The sequence below is a fragment of the Passer montanus genome, unplaced genomic scaffold (genome assembly GCF_014805655.1).
Source record: "Passer montanus isolate IOZ18808 unplaced genomic scaffold, ASM1480565v1 scaffold39, whole genome shotgun sequence".
Lineage (NCBI taxonomy): Eukaryota > Metazoa > Chordata > Aves > Passeriformes > Passeridae > Passer > Passer montanus.
This window is the reverse complement of record NW_024368707.1, coordinates 7,292,605-7,303,656: the sequence shown is the minus strand read 5'-3', so window position 1 is coordinate 7,303,656 and position 11,052 is coordinate 7,292,605. Positions and strand designations below refer to the sequence as shown.

At 53.1% G+C, this 11,052-nt stretch overlaps 1 protein-coding gene across 1 annotated transcript; it reads left to right on the top strand.

Moving 5' to 3' along the window:
• The first annotated feature begins 416 nt into the window (after nt 1-416).
• NOP2 (NOP2 nucleolar protein) lies at nt 417-6,545 on the top strand. Its single transcript, XM_039718141.1, has 16 exons — nt 417-577; nt 657-702; nt 776-861; nt 2,041-2,300; nt 2,611-2,654; nt 2,776-2,948; nt 3,723-3,922; nt 4,025-4,114; nt 4,194-4,281; nt 4,377-4,517; nt 4,694-4,833; nt 5,096-5,185; nt 5,456-5,578; nt 5,665-5,762; nt 5,859-5,989; nt 6,098-6,545. The coding sequence occupies exons 1-16, from the start codon at nt 472-474 to the stop codon at nt 6,355-6,357; spliced, it is 2,076 nt and encodes a 691-aa protein (XP_039574075.1). The 5' UTR covers nt 417-471; the 3' UTR covers nt 6,358-6,545.
• The last annotated feature ends 4,507 nt before the right edge of the window (nt 6,546-11,052 follow it).

Below are 11,052 nucleotides of genomic sequence, written 5' to 3'. Positions count from 1 at the left end.
ATGAGTGTACTGGGGTAAGTATGTGGTCTCAGCGTTGAAAGATGTAGTCATGTCTTTTTGCGGTATCAGAGCAGCTTTTGGGGTATCTACACCTCTGAGCAGGGCAGTAGCTGCCCCCAGCCCTGGCAGTGTTTAAGGCCAGGCTCTGTAAGGCCGTGAGGACCCTGTTCTCAGGAGCGCTGTCCCTGACCTGGCATGGGTATTGGGCTAGGTGAGCTTTGAACCGCTGCGCCCTCACCGTGACAGTCTCAGGTGCAGAGTCACTCTCTGCTGCCTGCCCTGCGCTGTTCCCTGTCCCGGCTGCAGCAGCCCCGCTCCCGCTCCCGCCGTTCCCGCGGCCCCTCGCGCCCCGGGGGCGGGCGGCCCGCGCCGCTGACGTCACCGGCAGGGCCAATCAGCGGCGGCGGTGGGCGGCGTGGCGGCGGGCAGCGCGGCACGTGCGGCGGCGGGTCCCGGTGCGGCGGCGCGGCCATGGGGCGCAAGCTCGACCCCAGCAGGAAGGAGAAGCGCGGCCCCGGGCGCAAGGCCCGCAAGCAGCGCGGCGCCGAGGTGGAGCTGGCCCGCTTCCTGCCGCCAGGTAAGTGCGGCCTGCACCGGCCCGCCCCGCCGCGCCGCGCCCGCCCGCGCCCGCCTGACCGCCGCGTGTCTTCCCGCAGAGCCCGAGGCCGGCAGGAAGAGGCTCTCCGCGCACGGCAGGAGGAGGTGAGCGGGGCGGGCCGGCGGGCCGGGGCGGCCGCGCCGGGCCGGGGCTGATCGGCGCTTCCCTCCGGTGCAGGGCTGCGAAGAGGCGGCTGGGAGCGGGCAGCGGCCCGGCCGGGCGGAGAGCAGGAGCGGCGGCAGGAGCAGAGCGAGAGCCGCCGGGTGAGTGCGAGCGGGCCCCAACCGGGCGGCGGGCCCCCGGCCTGCTCCCCCCGGCGCTGCCGCCACCGTCCTTCTCTAGCGTCATTTTCAAGGCAAAGGACACGTGGAATTTCGTTATTTTAAGTCACAGAATTCCAGAGTTTCCTGAGCTAGAGGAGACCCACAAGGATGGTTGGGTCAGCTCCTGGCCCTGCGCAGGACCATCCCAAGAGTCACAGCATGTGCCTGAAGGTGTTGTCCAAACACTTCTTAAACTCAGACGCGCTCTCCTGGCCCTGCGCAGGACCATCCCAAGAGTCACAGCATGTGCCTGAAGGTGTTGTCCAAACACTTCTTAAACTCAGACGGGCTCGGTGTCTTCCTGGGATCACTTCCTGGGAACTTGTCCCAGTGCCCAGCCACCCTCTGGGTCAGGAACCTTTTCTAATATCCAGCCTAAACCTCCCCTGATACAGCTTCAGGCCATTTCCTCAGGTCCTGTCACTGTCACCACAGAGGAGATCAGTGCCTGCCCCTCCTGTTTCCCTCATGAGAAGGTTGCAGCCTGCCATGAGCTCTCCCCTCAGTCTCCCCCTCTCCAGGCTGAACAGACCAAGTGACCTCAGCTGCTCCTCATGCAGCTTCCTCTCCAGACCCTTCATCATCTGGGACCTCTTTTGGGTTCTGTGTTGTAGATAATAACAATTAATTCTATCTGACTTCTGCTGGCTGCCATGCCAGGAGGCAGAGTTGTCTGAAGAACTAGTCAAAGGTCTCCCTTCTGCATGTTAAATCCATTTTTTACTTATCCTCCATTCACAGCACAGTTGTTGCAGGCTGCTTTTATAGCTGAGACTTTTAAGTCTTTGTGTTACATTTTGTGTAGCCCAGGAAACTTTTAAAGTAGAAAAAAGGAAGGATAGACAAAGATTTGGGACAGAGAGTACTGCAATATGTTAGAGCAGATACTGTCAGAGTTTTGTGGCAGTGTTTTAATTTGGTGATTCTGGTTAGATCTCCTGCAAGGTGCACTGAGGGACAGGTGAGAATATGCCCAGGACTTCATCAGATGTGGAGAGCAAGCAGTCCCTCCTCTGGACAGGCAGCTCAGCACTCAGCCTTCTTGTGTAACAACTGAAAAAGCAGAGCAGCTGATTGTGGAGATAATGCCTAACTTTTAACTGCCTCTTCTGCCTCTAGCTGAAGAGCAGGTGTCCCCACAGAAGGACAAACGTGCTGTAAAGGCAGCAGGACAAACTGCCCGTGGCCGTTCCGGCTTCAGTGATAGCAATTCCAAGTGGCTGGCTCCAGCCAAAGCCAAGAAAACCCAGCCAAAAGGGAACCATGTGGAATTATCCAGTGATGGTGAGGTGGAAGAGGGCTGGGAGATGGAGGAGGAGGATGGGAGCAGCGAGGACATGGTGGACGATTATGGTGCCTCATCATCAGAGGAAGAAGAGGTAGGAACTTCTTGCTCTTAATTACACAAGAAATACGTGGATTTGTTGGCTGAAAGGACACCTTGGGCCTGGGGGGAAAGGAGGGCTTTGGTGGCAGGGGGTGGAGAGGTGGTGGAAAGCTTTCCCTTCTTTCCTTCACAAGAATGATTTCAAGTTTAGTAGCTGATTCCAGCAAAACATTCAGTGCTTTTGTTTGTTGTCCCTTTTAAACAGAGCAAGTAAATTTCACAGATGGTGGGGAGCAAGGGGACGACTGTGGATGGGGACAAAAAACTGGATTTTTTTTCATTAATCTTTTGTCTCTGTTTAGCTGCTGCCTATTGAAAAAGCTGCCCTGAAGCAGAAGCCTGAGAGGTGAGTGTGTAGAGCCTTTTCTGGGTAGATGAGGAGCCTGTGTTGTTATTCTTCTGTCTTTTGTGCCATGTAAGAAGTGGTAGCTGAAAAGCATCTGTGTGATCCTGTTCTTGGTCCTTAGGGAAGCCCTCAGTGAAGATGACAGCGAAGAGGAAGAGGAGGAGGAAGAGGAAGCAGAGGAGGCAAGCAAGCAGAAAATGGGACAGAAGGAAGAAGAGGGCCCAGATCTGCAGCTCAACCTGGATATAGATGAGCAATTTAAACTGCCAACTAGTGAAGAGATTGAGAAGGAGGATATCCTTTTTATCTGTGACATCCAGAAGCCATGTGCGTGATGCAGCACGGGGCCTGGATACAACCAAAGAGCTTCACTTGGACTTTATCATGCATATTGCTTAGCAAAAGTGTCTGTGCATGACAAGGTATTTTTAGCTGAGCTGTTCTAATAGATAGTGTATAATGCTGTGCTTCTGTATAGCACAGTTAGGAAATCTGTGACGCCCTGTATGGGGCTTGGAACCTGCCCCAATTTCCTTTCTAGTCCTAAATACATATGGATGATTTATTATGTGGTTTGTTCCTCTCTACCCTGATTTTTCTGGTGGGTGTTTGCGTAACCCATTCCCAGAGTTTCTGATGACAGCAATTCTAGCATCCAAAGTGCTTGCTTCTGGACTTTGGTGGTTTTCATTTCCTGCCTCCCTTCTTACACTCCTCTGTACCGCTTGGTTGCCCTTGGAGAATTTCTGGTCTCTTTTTTCTGCTGCAGGTAATGCTTTCAGTATTAAAACACTTCTTTTGTTGGTTTTTTTTCAATAGAAAGAAAATTTCTCTATTTTTCTAAAGTAATTATGTTAAGCACCCTCTAGTTCTGCTTTGTGGACTTTTTTTGCCCAGTTTAATCCCTTGAGTCCTGCATCTGCTGAGCTCTGATGGAAGCAGCATTCCAGCAGAGCCTTTCTGGAGCAGGCTCTGTTGTGGCGCGCGCGTCCAGCGCGGCTGATTGTGCTTGTAAAGAGCCCTGTGTGAGTTCCTTGGCTGTCGGTGATTCCTTGACGGTGTCCCCACCTGCCGAGCCCCCTGACCTGCACGTCATTCACCAGCGCATCCAGGGCAACATGGAGGTGCTGCAGGACTTTGGGGTGAAGCGGGAGGAGGGGCGCTCCCGGCAGGAATACCTGGCGCTGCTGCGCCGGGACATGGCCGCCTACTACTCCTACAGCGACTTCCTGCTCACCAAGCTCATGGACATCTTCCCGCTCCCTGAGGTGGGATCCTGCCCTGCCCGCAGCTGCGCTGACCGACGGGGGTTTGGCTGCCTCCCTGGGAATTCATTGCTGTCTCTGTTCTGTGTCCCTTCTTCCATCCAGCTGGTGAACTTCCTGGAGGCCAACGAGGTCCCGCGCCCTGTCACCATTCGCACCAACACGCTGAAGACGCGGCGGCGGGACCTGGCGCAGGTGAGCTGGGGCTGGTGGCCATGTCCCGAGCTGCCTGTCCCCCAGAGCAGCGTCTCAGGCCCTTCTCCTTGCCCTGCAGGCTCTCATCAACCGTGGCGTGAACCTCGACCCCCTGGGGAAGTGGTCGAAAACGGGGCTGGTTATTTATGACTCCACTGTGCCCATCGGTGAGATCACCTTTACCCTGCAGGGCTGGGCTCACCCGCTCCTGCTCCCCTTTCTTTCACGTGTCACCTTCTTCTGTTCTGCCTTCCCTGCCCAGGTGCCACCCCCGAGTATCTGGCTGGACACTACATGCTGCAAGGAGCCTCCAGTCTTCTCCCTGTCATGGCACTGGCTCCGCAGGAGAATGAGCGCATCCTGGATATGTGCTGTGCTCCAGGAGGCAAGACCAGCTACATAGGTACCACCCTGGAGCCTTGGGAGGGATGCTCTGTCCAGTGAGGAGTTCCCACTGGTCCACACAGAAAGGGGGAATGGAGGGGGACTGAACTCGAGGAAAGGAGGGGGTGGCTGTCACTGGAGGTGAATGCACGTGAGGTTTTCAGCCCCTTGCTGGTGTGTTTTGCCCTCTGGCAGCTCAGCTTATGAAGAACACAGGGATGATCCTGGCTAATGACAGCAACGCCGAGCGGCTGCGTAGCGTGGTGGGGAATTTGCACCGCCTGGGAGTCACCAATGCTGTTGTGAGTAACTGCGATGGACGCCAGTTCCCCAAGGTAGGTTCTGCTTACAGTGCTTGCCCAGAGCTGCTCTGCTGTCCCTTTGGTGAAGCTGTGCTCTCCAGAGTCACCTGTCACAGCAGGATGAGCAGAGCTGCTGGGGACTGTGTTTGTTACATGATACAGAGGCAGGAAGGTGGACAGGGAAGAGGGAGAAGGAGTGTTTCCTGCCTTCCCAGTCTTCTGGTTCCTCTTCTAATCTTGCCTTGTTTTGAGTCCCCACCTGTGAGCGTAATTCCAAATCTACATCTGCCTGTAGGTGCTTGGAGGGTTCGACCGTGTCTTGCTTGATGCTCCTTGTAGTGGAACGGGTGTCATTTCCAAGGATCCTGCTGTCAAAACCAACAAGGTGGGTGGCAAGTGCAGACTCAAGTATGAGTCATGAGAGGAAGGCCTTTGGGGGCAGCTTTGTTCTTGAGAGATAGCTACAATATTTTTTTCCTTTTCTTTCTTATTCTGGGTGTTGTACCAGGGCTGGTTTTTTGGTGTTACTTCTGCAGAAGACTCCATAGTCTTGTACATTATGTGTGTTTTGCTCTCCTGTCATTCCCTCATCCACAGCAGAGGCCTGGGGTGCTTCCCTGTGCCTGTGGCATCCTAACCTTCCTTTCTCCCTCAGGATGAGAAGGATATCCTGCGTTGTGCCCACCTGCAGAAGGAGCTGATTCTTAGCGCCATAGATTCGGTCAATGCTGCCTCAGAGACAGGGGGCTACATTGTCTACTGCACTTGCTCCATCATGGTAAGTGCCTCCCAGCATCATCTGCTGTGGTCACCTCCTCCTCAGGAGATGGTGGGGTTTGGATCCTAATGCTTAGCCTCTGGCAGGTGGAGGAGAACGAGTGGGTTGTGGATTATGCCCTGAAGAAACGCAATGTCCGTTTGGTGGCCACGGGCCTGGACTTTGGCAAGGAAGGCTTCACCAGGTGCGTGCCAGGTCACAAGCTGCACAGGTGACTGCTCCTTGGTGGCCAGGCTTGAGCAGAGTGCCGTATCACTCCTCACCCCACTTCCTCCTCCAGGTTCAAGGACCGTCGCTTCCACCCGTCCCTCAAGTCCACGCGTCGTTTCTACCCCCACACGCACAATATGGACGGCTTCTTCATCGCCAAGCTCAAGAAGTTCTCCAATGCCATCCCGCAGGCACAGAAAGGTGACGTAGTGCTGGAGCTCAGCCGGGCTGGCTGGGCCTGCCCTCACAGGCTGCTTCCCCTGCAGCAGCCACGCGGGTTCTCCTCACAGCGCCTTTCTCTCCTTTCAGATGAAGAGCCTGCTGTGGAAGCGGCAGCTCCGTCCGCTGTCCCTGATACCACCATCACGGAGCCTCCGCCCAAAAAGAAGAAACTTGAGGGATCAAAGGCTGACAAAGAGCAGAAGCTGCCCCATCCTGCTTTGAAGAAGAAGCGTTCATTGCAAGCCCAGAGGAGACCCTTGAAGGCTGTCCGGCCTTCCCCCAAAATGATGCGGCCTAAAGTCCCTACCAGGAAGAAGAAGCACAGAGTGAAAGCGAATGGACAGTGAGAGGAACTGCTTTTCCACGTGTTGGTCCCTTCCTTGGAGAGCAAAGGCTGCTGCAGCTCTGTGTGTACCCCCACTTTGCTGCTCTGTGCAGATCATCTCTGCAGCTCTGAGCACCTGGGACAGTCATAGCCCCCTTTGCATCAAGGACTGATGCACTGACCCATTAAAAGTTTTATACTCTTGCTCAAGTCTTGTTCTTTTTTCTTGGAACATTAAATACAGAATTCTGCTGTGTCCCCTTATTCCTTTGCAGCAGAAACCCCTCTTACTCCCAGCTAAATGCTCTGGCATTTCTGGTGTCTGTCCTCATTCCCTGCAACAGGGATGTTTGTGCAGAAGCAGTGGGAGCTGAAATCCTTGCTGCCTGCATGAAGGCTGTATTGTGTAGAGCTGTCAGCTGAGTGCTTTGTCTGGGCAAGGCTCTAGTCCAGTGCTTCCCCAGTTCCCCGTTGTCACTTAGTTCACTCTTGTGACTGTCCCCATTTCACCATTTTTCTCGTCCCCAGCAGTGTCTCAGTTCTTGGCCTCCCAGACTTGAGCAGGGATTGTTTTTGGTTTGTGGAGCTGTACAGTGAAGATCTCTGCCTTTATGGTCACCCAGCTGCAGCTGCTCCTCCTAAGACACAGTGAGCAGTGGTCTGGGCTGTTTCTATTTAAATGTCCTGGTCTGCTACATGTGAGGCTGCAGCTTTCCACCCTGTCAATGCCACCAGGCACAGAGTGATCAGCAGAAACTGAGGGAACCTGCTGTGATGGGTGCCCAGGGAAACACCAAACAGCACTTAAAAAACGAACAAAAAGGGCCTAATCCTGTTCTTATCCTGTTCTTGCTCCCTGGCCCATCAGTCCTGGACCATGCTGGTGCATTGTCTGCCCACACTTTGCTGGTCACTGCAGCGTCCTCGGGCTTGTGATCTGTCTGCTGCCTGGTTCTCAGCCTCTTTCCTGCTGGCAGGCCAGCCTAGCTCGCAGTTAGCTAAGGGCCAGCAGCGTGCATGCGTGCAGGGAAAAGGGCTGGGATTAGCTTAATGCCAGGCCAGGCCAGATGGTGGTAATTGGGAGCAGGGCTCAGCCACACAGGCACACCGACCAGCCGCCACTCTCTGTGTGACTGGCTGCTATTTATTCCTTTCTCCATTTCCCATGCTCAATTCTCCCTGATTTAGCTCGATGCCTCCCTTGATCCTTCTCCTCAACAACCCATAGTAAATTTTGTTCCCATAATCTTCCTTAAAACACTGCATAACAAACTTTACACCCTCCTGCAGTTTCCCTCAAGCATCCCATCACAGATCTGCTCTTTCCCATGAAGCCCATGATAATGCTGCTTTTTTATCAGTTGTGAAGTTTCTGGCTGAAGCTTTTCAAGGTTGCACTTGAGAGATTCCTGTAATGGTTCAGTCTCTCAGTGTCTCAGGAGTCCTGGTCTTTGTTACAGACCTTGTTATCTTCTGCTTTTTAGGGCTTATCTGTGTGTTTTGTTTACTATAACCCTGTTTGGAGTGGAGGGGGGAACTGACTTTATCATTTTGTGTTGAATAGCCATTAAACAAATATCTTCTTAGTTGAAAATTAACTTTTTCCCCATGCTTCCTTCCCCATGTGAATTAGGTCAGGGAGGAGTCTCTGAATGCAACTGTCTCACTTTGGGTTTGTGTTTTGAGGTCTGGATTGTTGGTTACAAAGGACCCAAGGGAAGATTTTCGACGTCTTTCAGAATAATTAAATAAATGCTAGGTGCAATAGCACCCAAGGGAAAGAATTACTGCCCCAGTATTGCATTTCTAGTACCCCCCTTTATCTGCATAAAAGCTGTAAAACTGGGAAATGTTCAGAGAAGACAGATGCACCCTAAGTTTTAGTAAGAAAAGCAGCAAGAGCCTCTTTGAGCCCCAGGCCTGTCCTTTCGGGAGCAATGTGGATCTGTCCCATGTTGCTGCCCCTGCTGAGGTAACCAAGTGAGTGTGCAGCCTCAGCTTGAGATCCTGTTCATCCTGATAACCCCATCAGCAGGGATGGAGCTTTCCTGGCTGGGATCCCACGGTAACTGTCTGTTTTCCAGCAAATGTCAAAATTATGGTGGAATTTCATCCCTGAAATGCAGGAATAACCACTGCTTGAAGTGTGTCAAGAAAACATCTCTCTTGCTGAGCATTGTTCCAATCACTTGGCATGCCTGCAAACCTTTTGTTATAGCTGGGAAGAGATGGGATGAATTTTCATCTCTGGTGGTTTGATCTCCTGCTCCTGATTTCAGCTGTTGCAGTTATCGCTGCTCAGAGAGATAATGCTGAGTGTGACATTGAAAGGCCACCACTGAGCTTCAGAGGCAGTACTGGGGATGCAGCAGCTGGGGACAAAGCTTGGTGGTTTCCTCTGCATTCTGGTACAAGGCTGTGGCCACATTAGGCTTGTGCTTGCAGCCACCTCCTTACTCTGGGAATCTTTTGTTACCTGAAAGCTGAGATTTCTGGAGAATGTGACTGCTGGATCATCTTTCAGTACCTTCCTTTAATGTGTTTTAATATCTGAAAGCTGCTGATAACAAGGCTTGCGGGAGCTGAGACAGAGCAAAGCAAGAACTGAGGCAGAGCAAGGATTGAAAGCAGATCTGAGGGGTAAAAATGCTGTCACAGATTAAAAGCTTGTTGAGAGGAGTCGTGATATCTGTTCCACTGTGCTGCGTGCTGTCCTTCTCCCCAAACTGGGAGTGTGTTGGAGAAGCCTTATCAGGGCACAATGAAGGCAGGCAGCTGGCAGCTCCTGCCTTGCAGGCTCCAGCAGCTCCCCTCTGCACGCCGGCAGAGAGAGGCAGGCCCTGCACCTTGGGGTGCTGCAGGAAGGAAAAGGAAGACTTCTGGGGACAGGAGTGTGTAATGGAAAGAGAAGAGACTGCAGCAGTGACAGGGTCGGTCGCTGACCCCAGTGATGTCATGTGCTGTAATGTCTGTTCTGGGCCGGGCACGCTGCCTCTGCCTGCATTGCCTTGTGGCTGCCTGCATCCTGAGCAAGGGGCTGAAATCCTGCCCTGCTCATCTCAGGGACTAGGGTGTGAAATCTGGATCCTCGTGCACAGACTGCATTGCACACAGCACCCAGAGATACAGAGACCTTTGTAGGGGTGAATCCACAAATGGCCTAAGACCCATCAGTGGGGCTTGCTCCCCCAGGCTGTCTGTCCATCCCTGCTAGGGAGGTGTGGAGAGCTCCTGAGGAGGATGTCTGCAAGTCCCACCTGCCTGATGGAGTCTGGAATAATGCTGAGAAGGTAAAGTCTCTTGGGTCCCAGGCTCTAGCACTGCCTAGAGCTGCCTTCTCATGAAGACCTGGCTCCAAAACTCCCTCCTGGACTGGTGTTTGTGTATTTTTTAGAAGAAAATGCATCCCCTCCTTTGCTGTTAGACCAGAACATTTCTGTGTGTTACGCGTGGCGATCACCCAGCCGCTGCTGGCAACTGCTCCTCTGCACCAATTTCTCCACATCTGCACTCAAATCCAGGCAGCTGGCTGGGCTGATGACTCTGCTAGGCCCAAAAGTCGTGTGTGCATTGCAACACCTCCCTCTGGTTGTGGATAGAAGCAATTTGACGGGTCAGTTTTAGTGAAGAATCTCGGACGTTGGAAGACTTGAGAGTTTACACAGAAATACTTCAGCAGTGTTGTGCAAGGAAGGAGGTACCACTGAGGCACGTGGGGGGAAAGGGGAGCAGGGAGATGGGGTACAGACACACCAAGGAGACCTATGCCTTCCAAAAGGAGCATCTGTGGAAGCTGTGGAGCTGATCTGGACAGGTTTCACCTACGAAGTACCTTTGCCAGGAGGGTGTGCTAGCTACCAAGGGCTTCTGAGATCTGAGAGAGGAGGAGCATCTCAGCCTGGTAATGGATGTTACAGCTGGGCACATGCAAAGGAGACAGGTGATTTTAATAGGGGTTTGCAGCTGGGAAACCTGCCTTGATTTGCCCGTGGAGGATAGTGGTAGAGGCTTAGTCTCTTTTCACTGCGCTGTCAGCAATTACAGACAGAGTGCCACAGGAGTACCTGATCTGAACTACAGGAATTTGCACTGTCTGTTTTGCACAGGGTCAGCAAATGCAAGTGCTTCTTCCTTGGCCTTAAAATCCGTGGAAGATAAATACCACGTTTGCAAGTAAGTGTCTTTTCTCACACTGGCTAAGGAATGATTTTAAGGGCTGTAACGAGCAGCTCTGCGTGTCAGCAGCTGCAGTCCAGCAGTGCCACTGCTGACCCTGAGCTGATAAAAGTGGGAGCAGGAGCAGTGGGAGGGTCTGGAGCAGTGCCAGGTGTTAAGGTGAACCAAGAGGGGAAGATGAGGAGCAGGAGCTGTTGTGCTGGAGTGAGATTGAGCCCCAGAGGAGGAGTGCTGTGGTCCCCTGGGTAGCAGGATTGTCTCCAGCTTCTGGGCTTCTGCAGGAATAAGTAGAATAAGTTGGCCCTTTGCCCCAGTAATCCTCTGCATCAGTAGGAATCCTTTAGTCCAGCAAGTATCCTAAGCAAACAAAGTTAGAGAAAAAAGGAGGCTCCACGCTGCCTCCTGTCCAGGAGGCAGCAGGAGTGTTGGTGGGAAGAGATGCTGGAGGTCTGTAGCCCAGTCTGTAAGCAGGGCTGTCCTGGCACTAGCTCACATCACTGGATTTGCACAGCTGAGCCCCAAGAACCACCACAAACAGAGA

What these genes read in the sequence shown, in the direction of transcription:
- NOP2 (XM_039718141.1), top strand. Translation starts at nt 472, where the DNA reads ATGGGGCGCAAGCTCGACCCCAGCAGGAAGGAGAAGCGCGGCCCCGGG. An exon ending in AGCAGAGCGAGAGCCGCCGG is followed by an intron (nt 862 to 2,040) that starts GTGAGTGCGAGC and finishes TTCTGCCTCTAG; the next exon opens with CTGAAGAGCAGGTGTCCCCA. An exon ending in ACTGCACTTGCTCCATCATG is followed by an intron (nt 5,579 to 5,664) that starts GTAAGTGCCTCC and finishes AGCCTCTGGCAG; the next exon opens with GTGGAGGAGAACGAGTGGGT.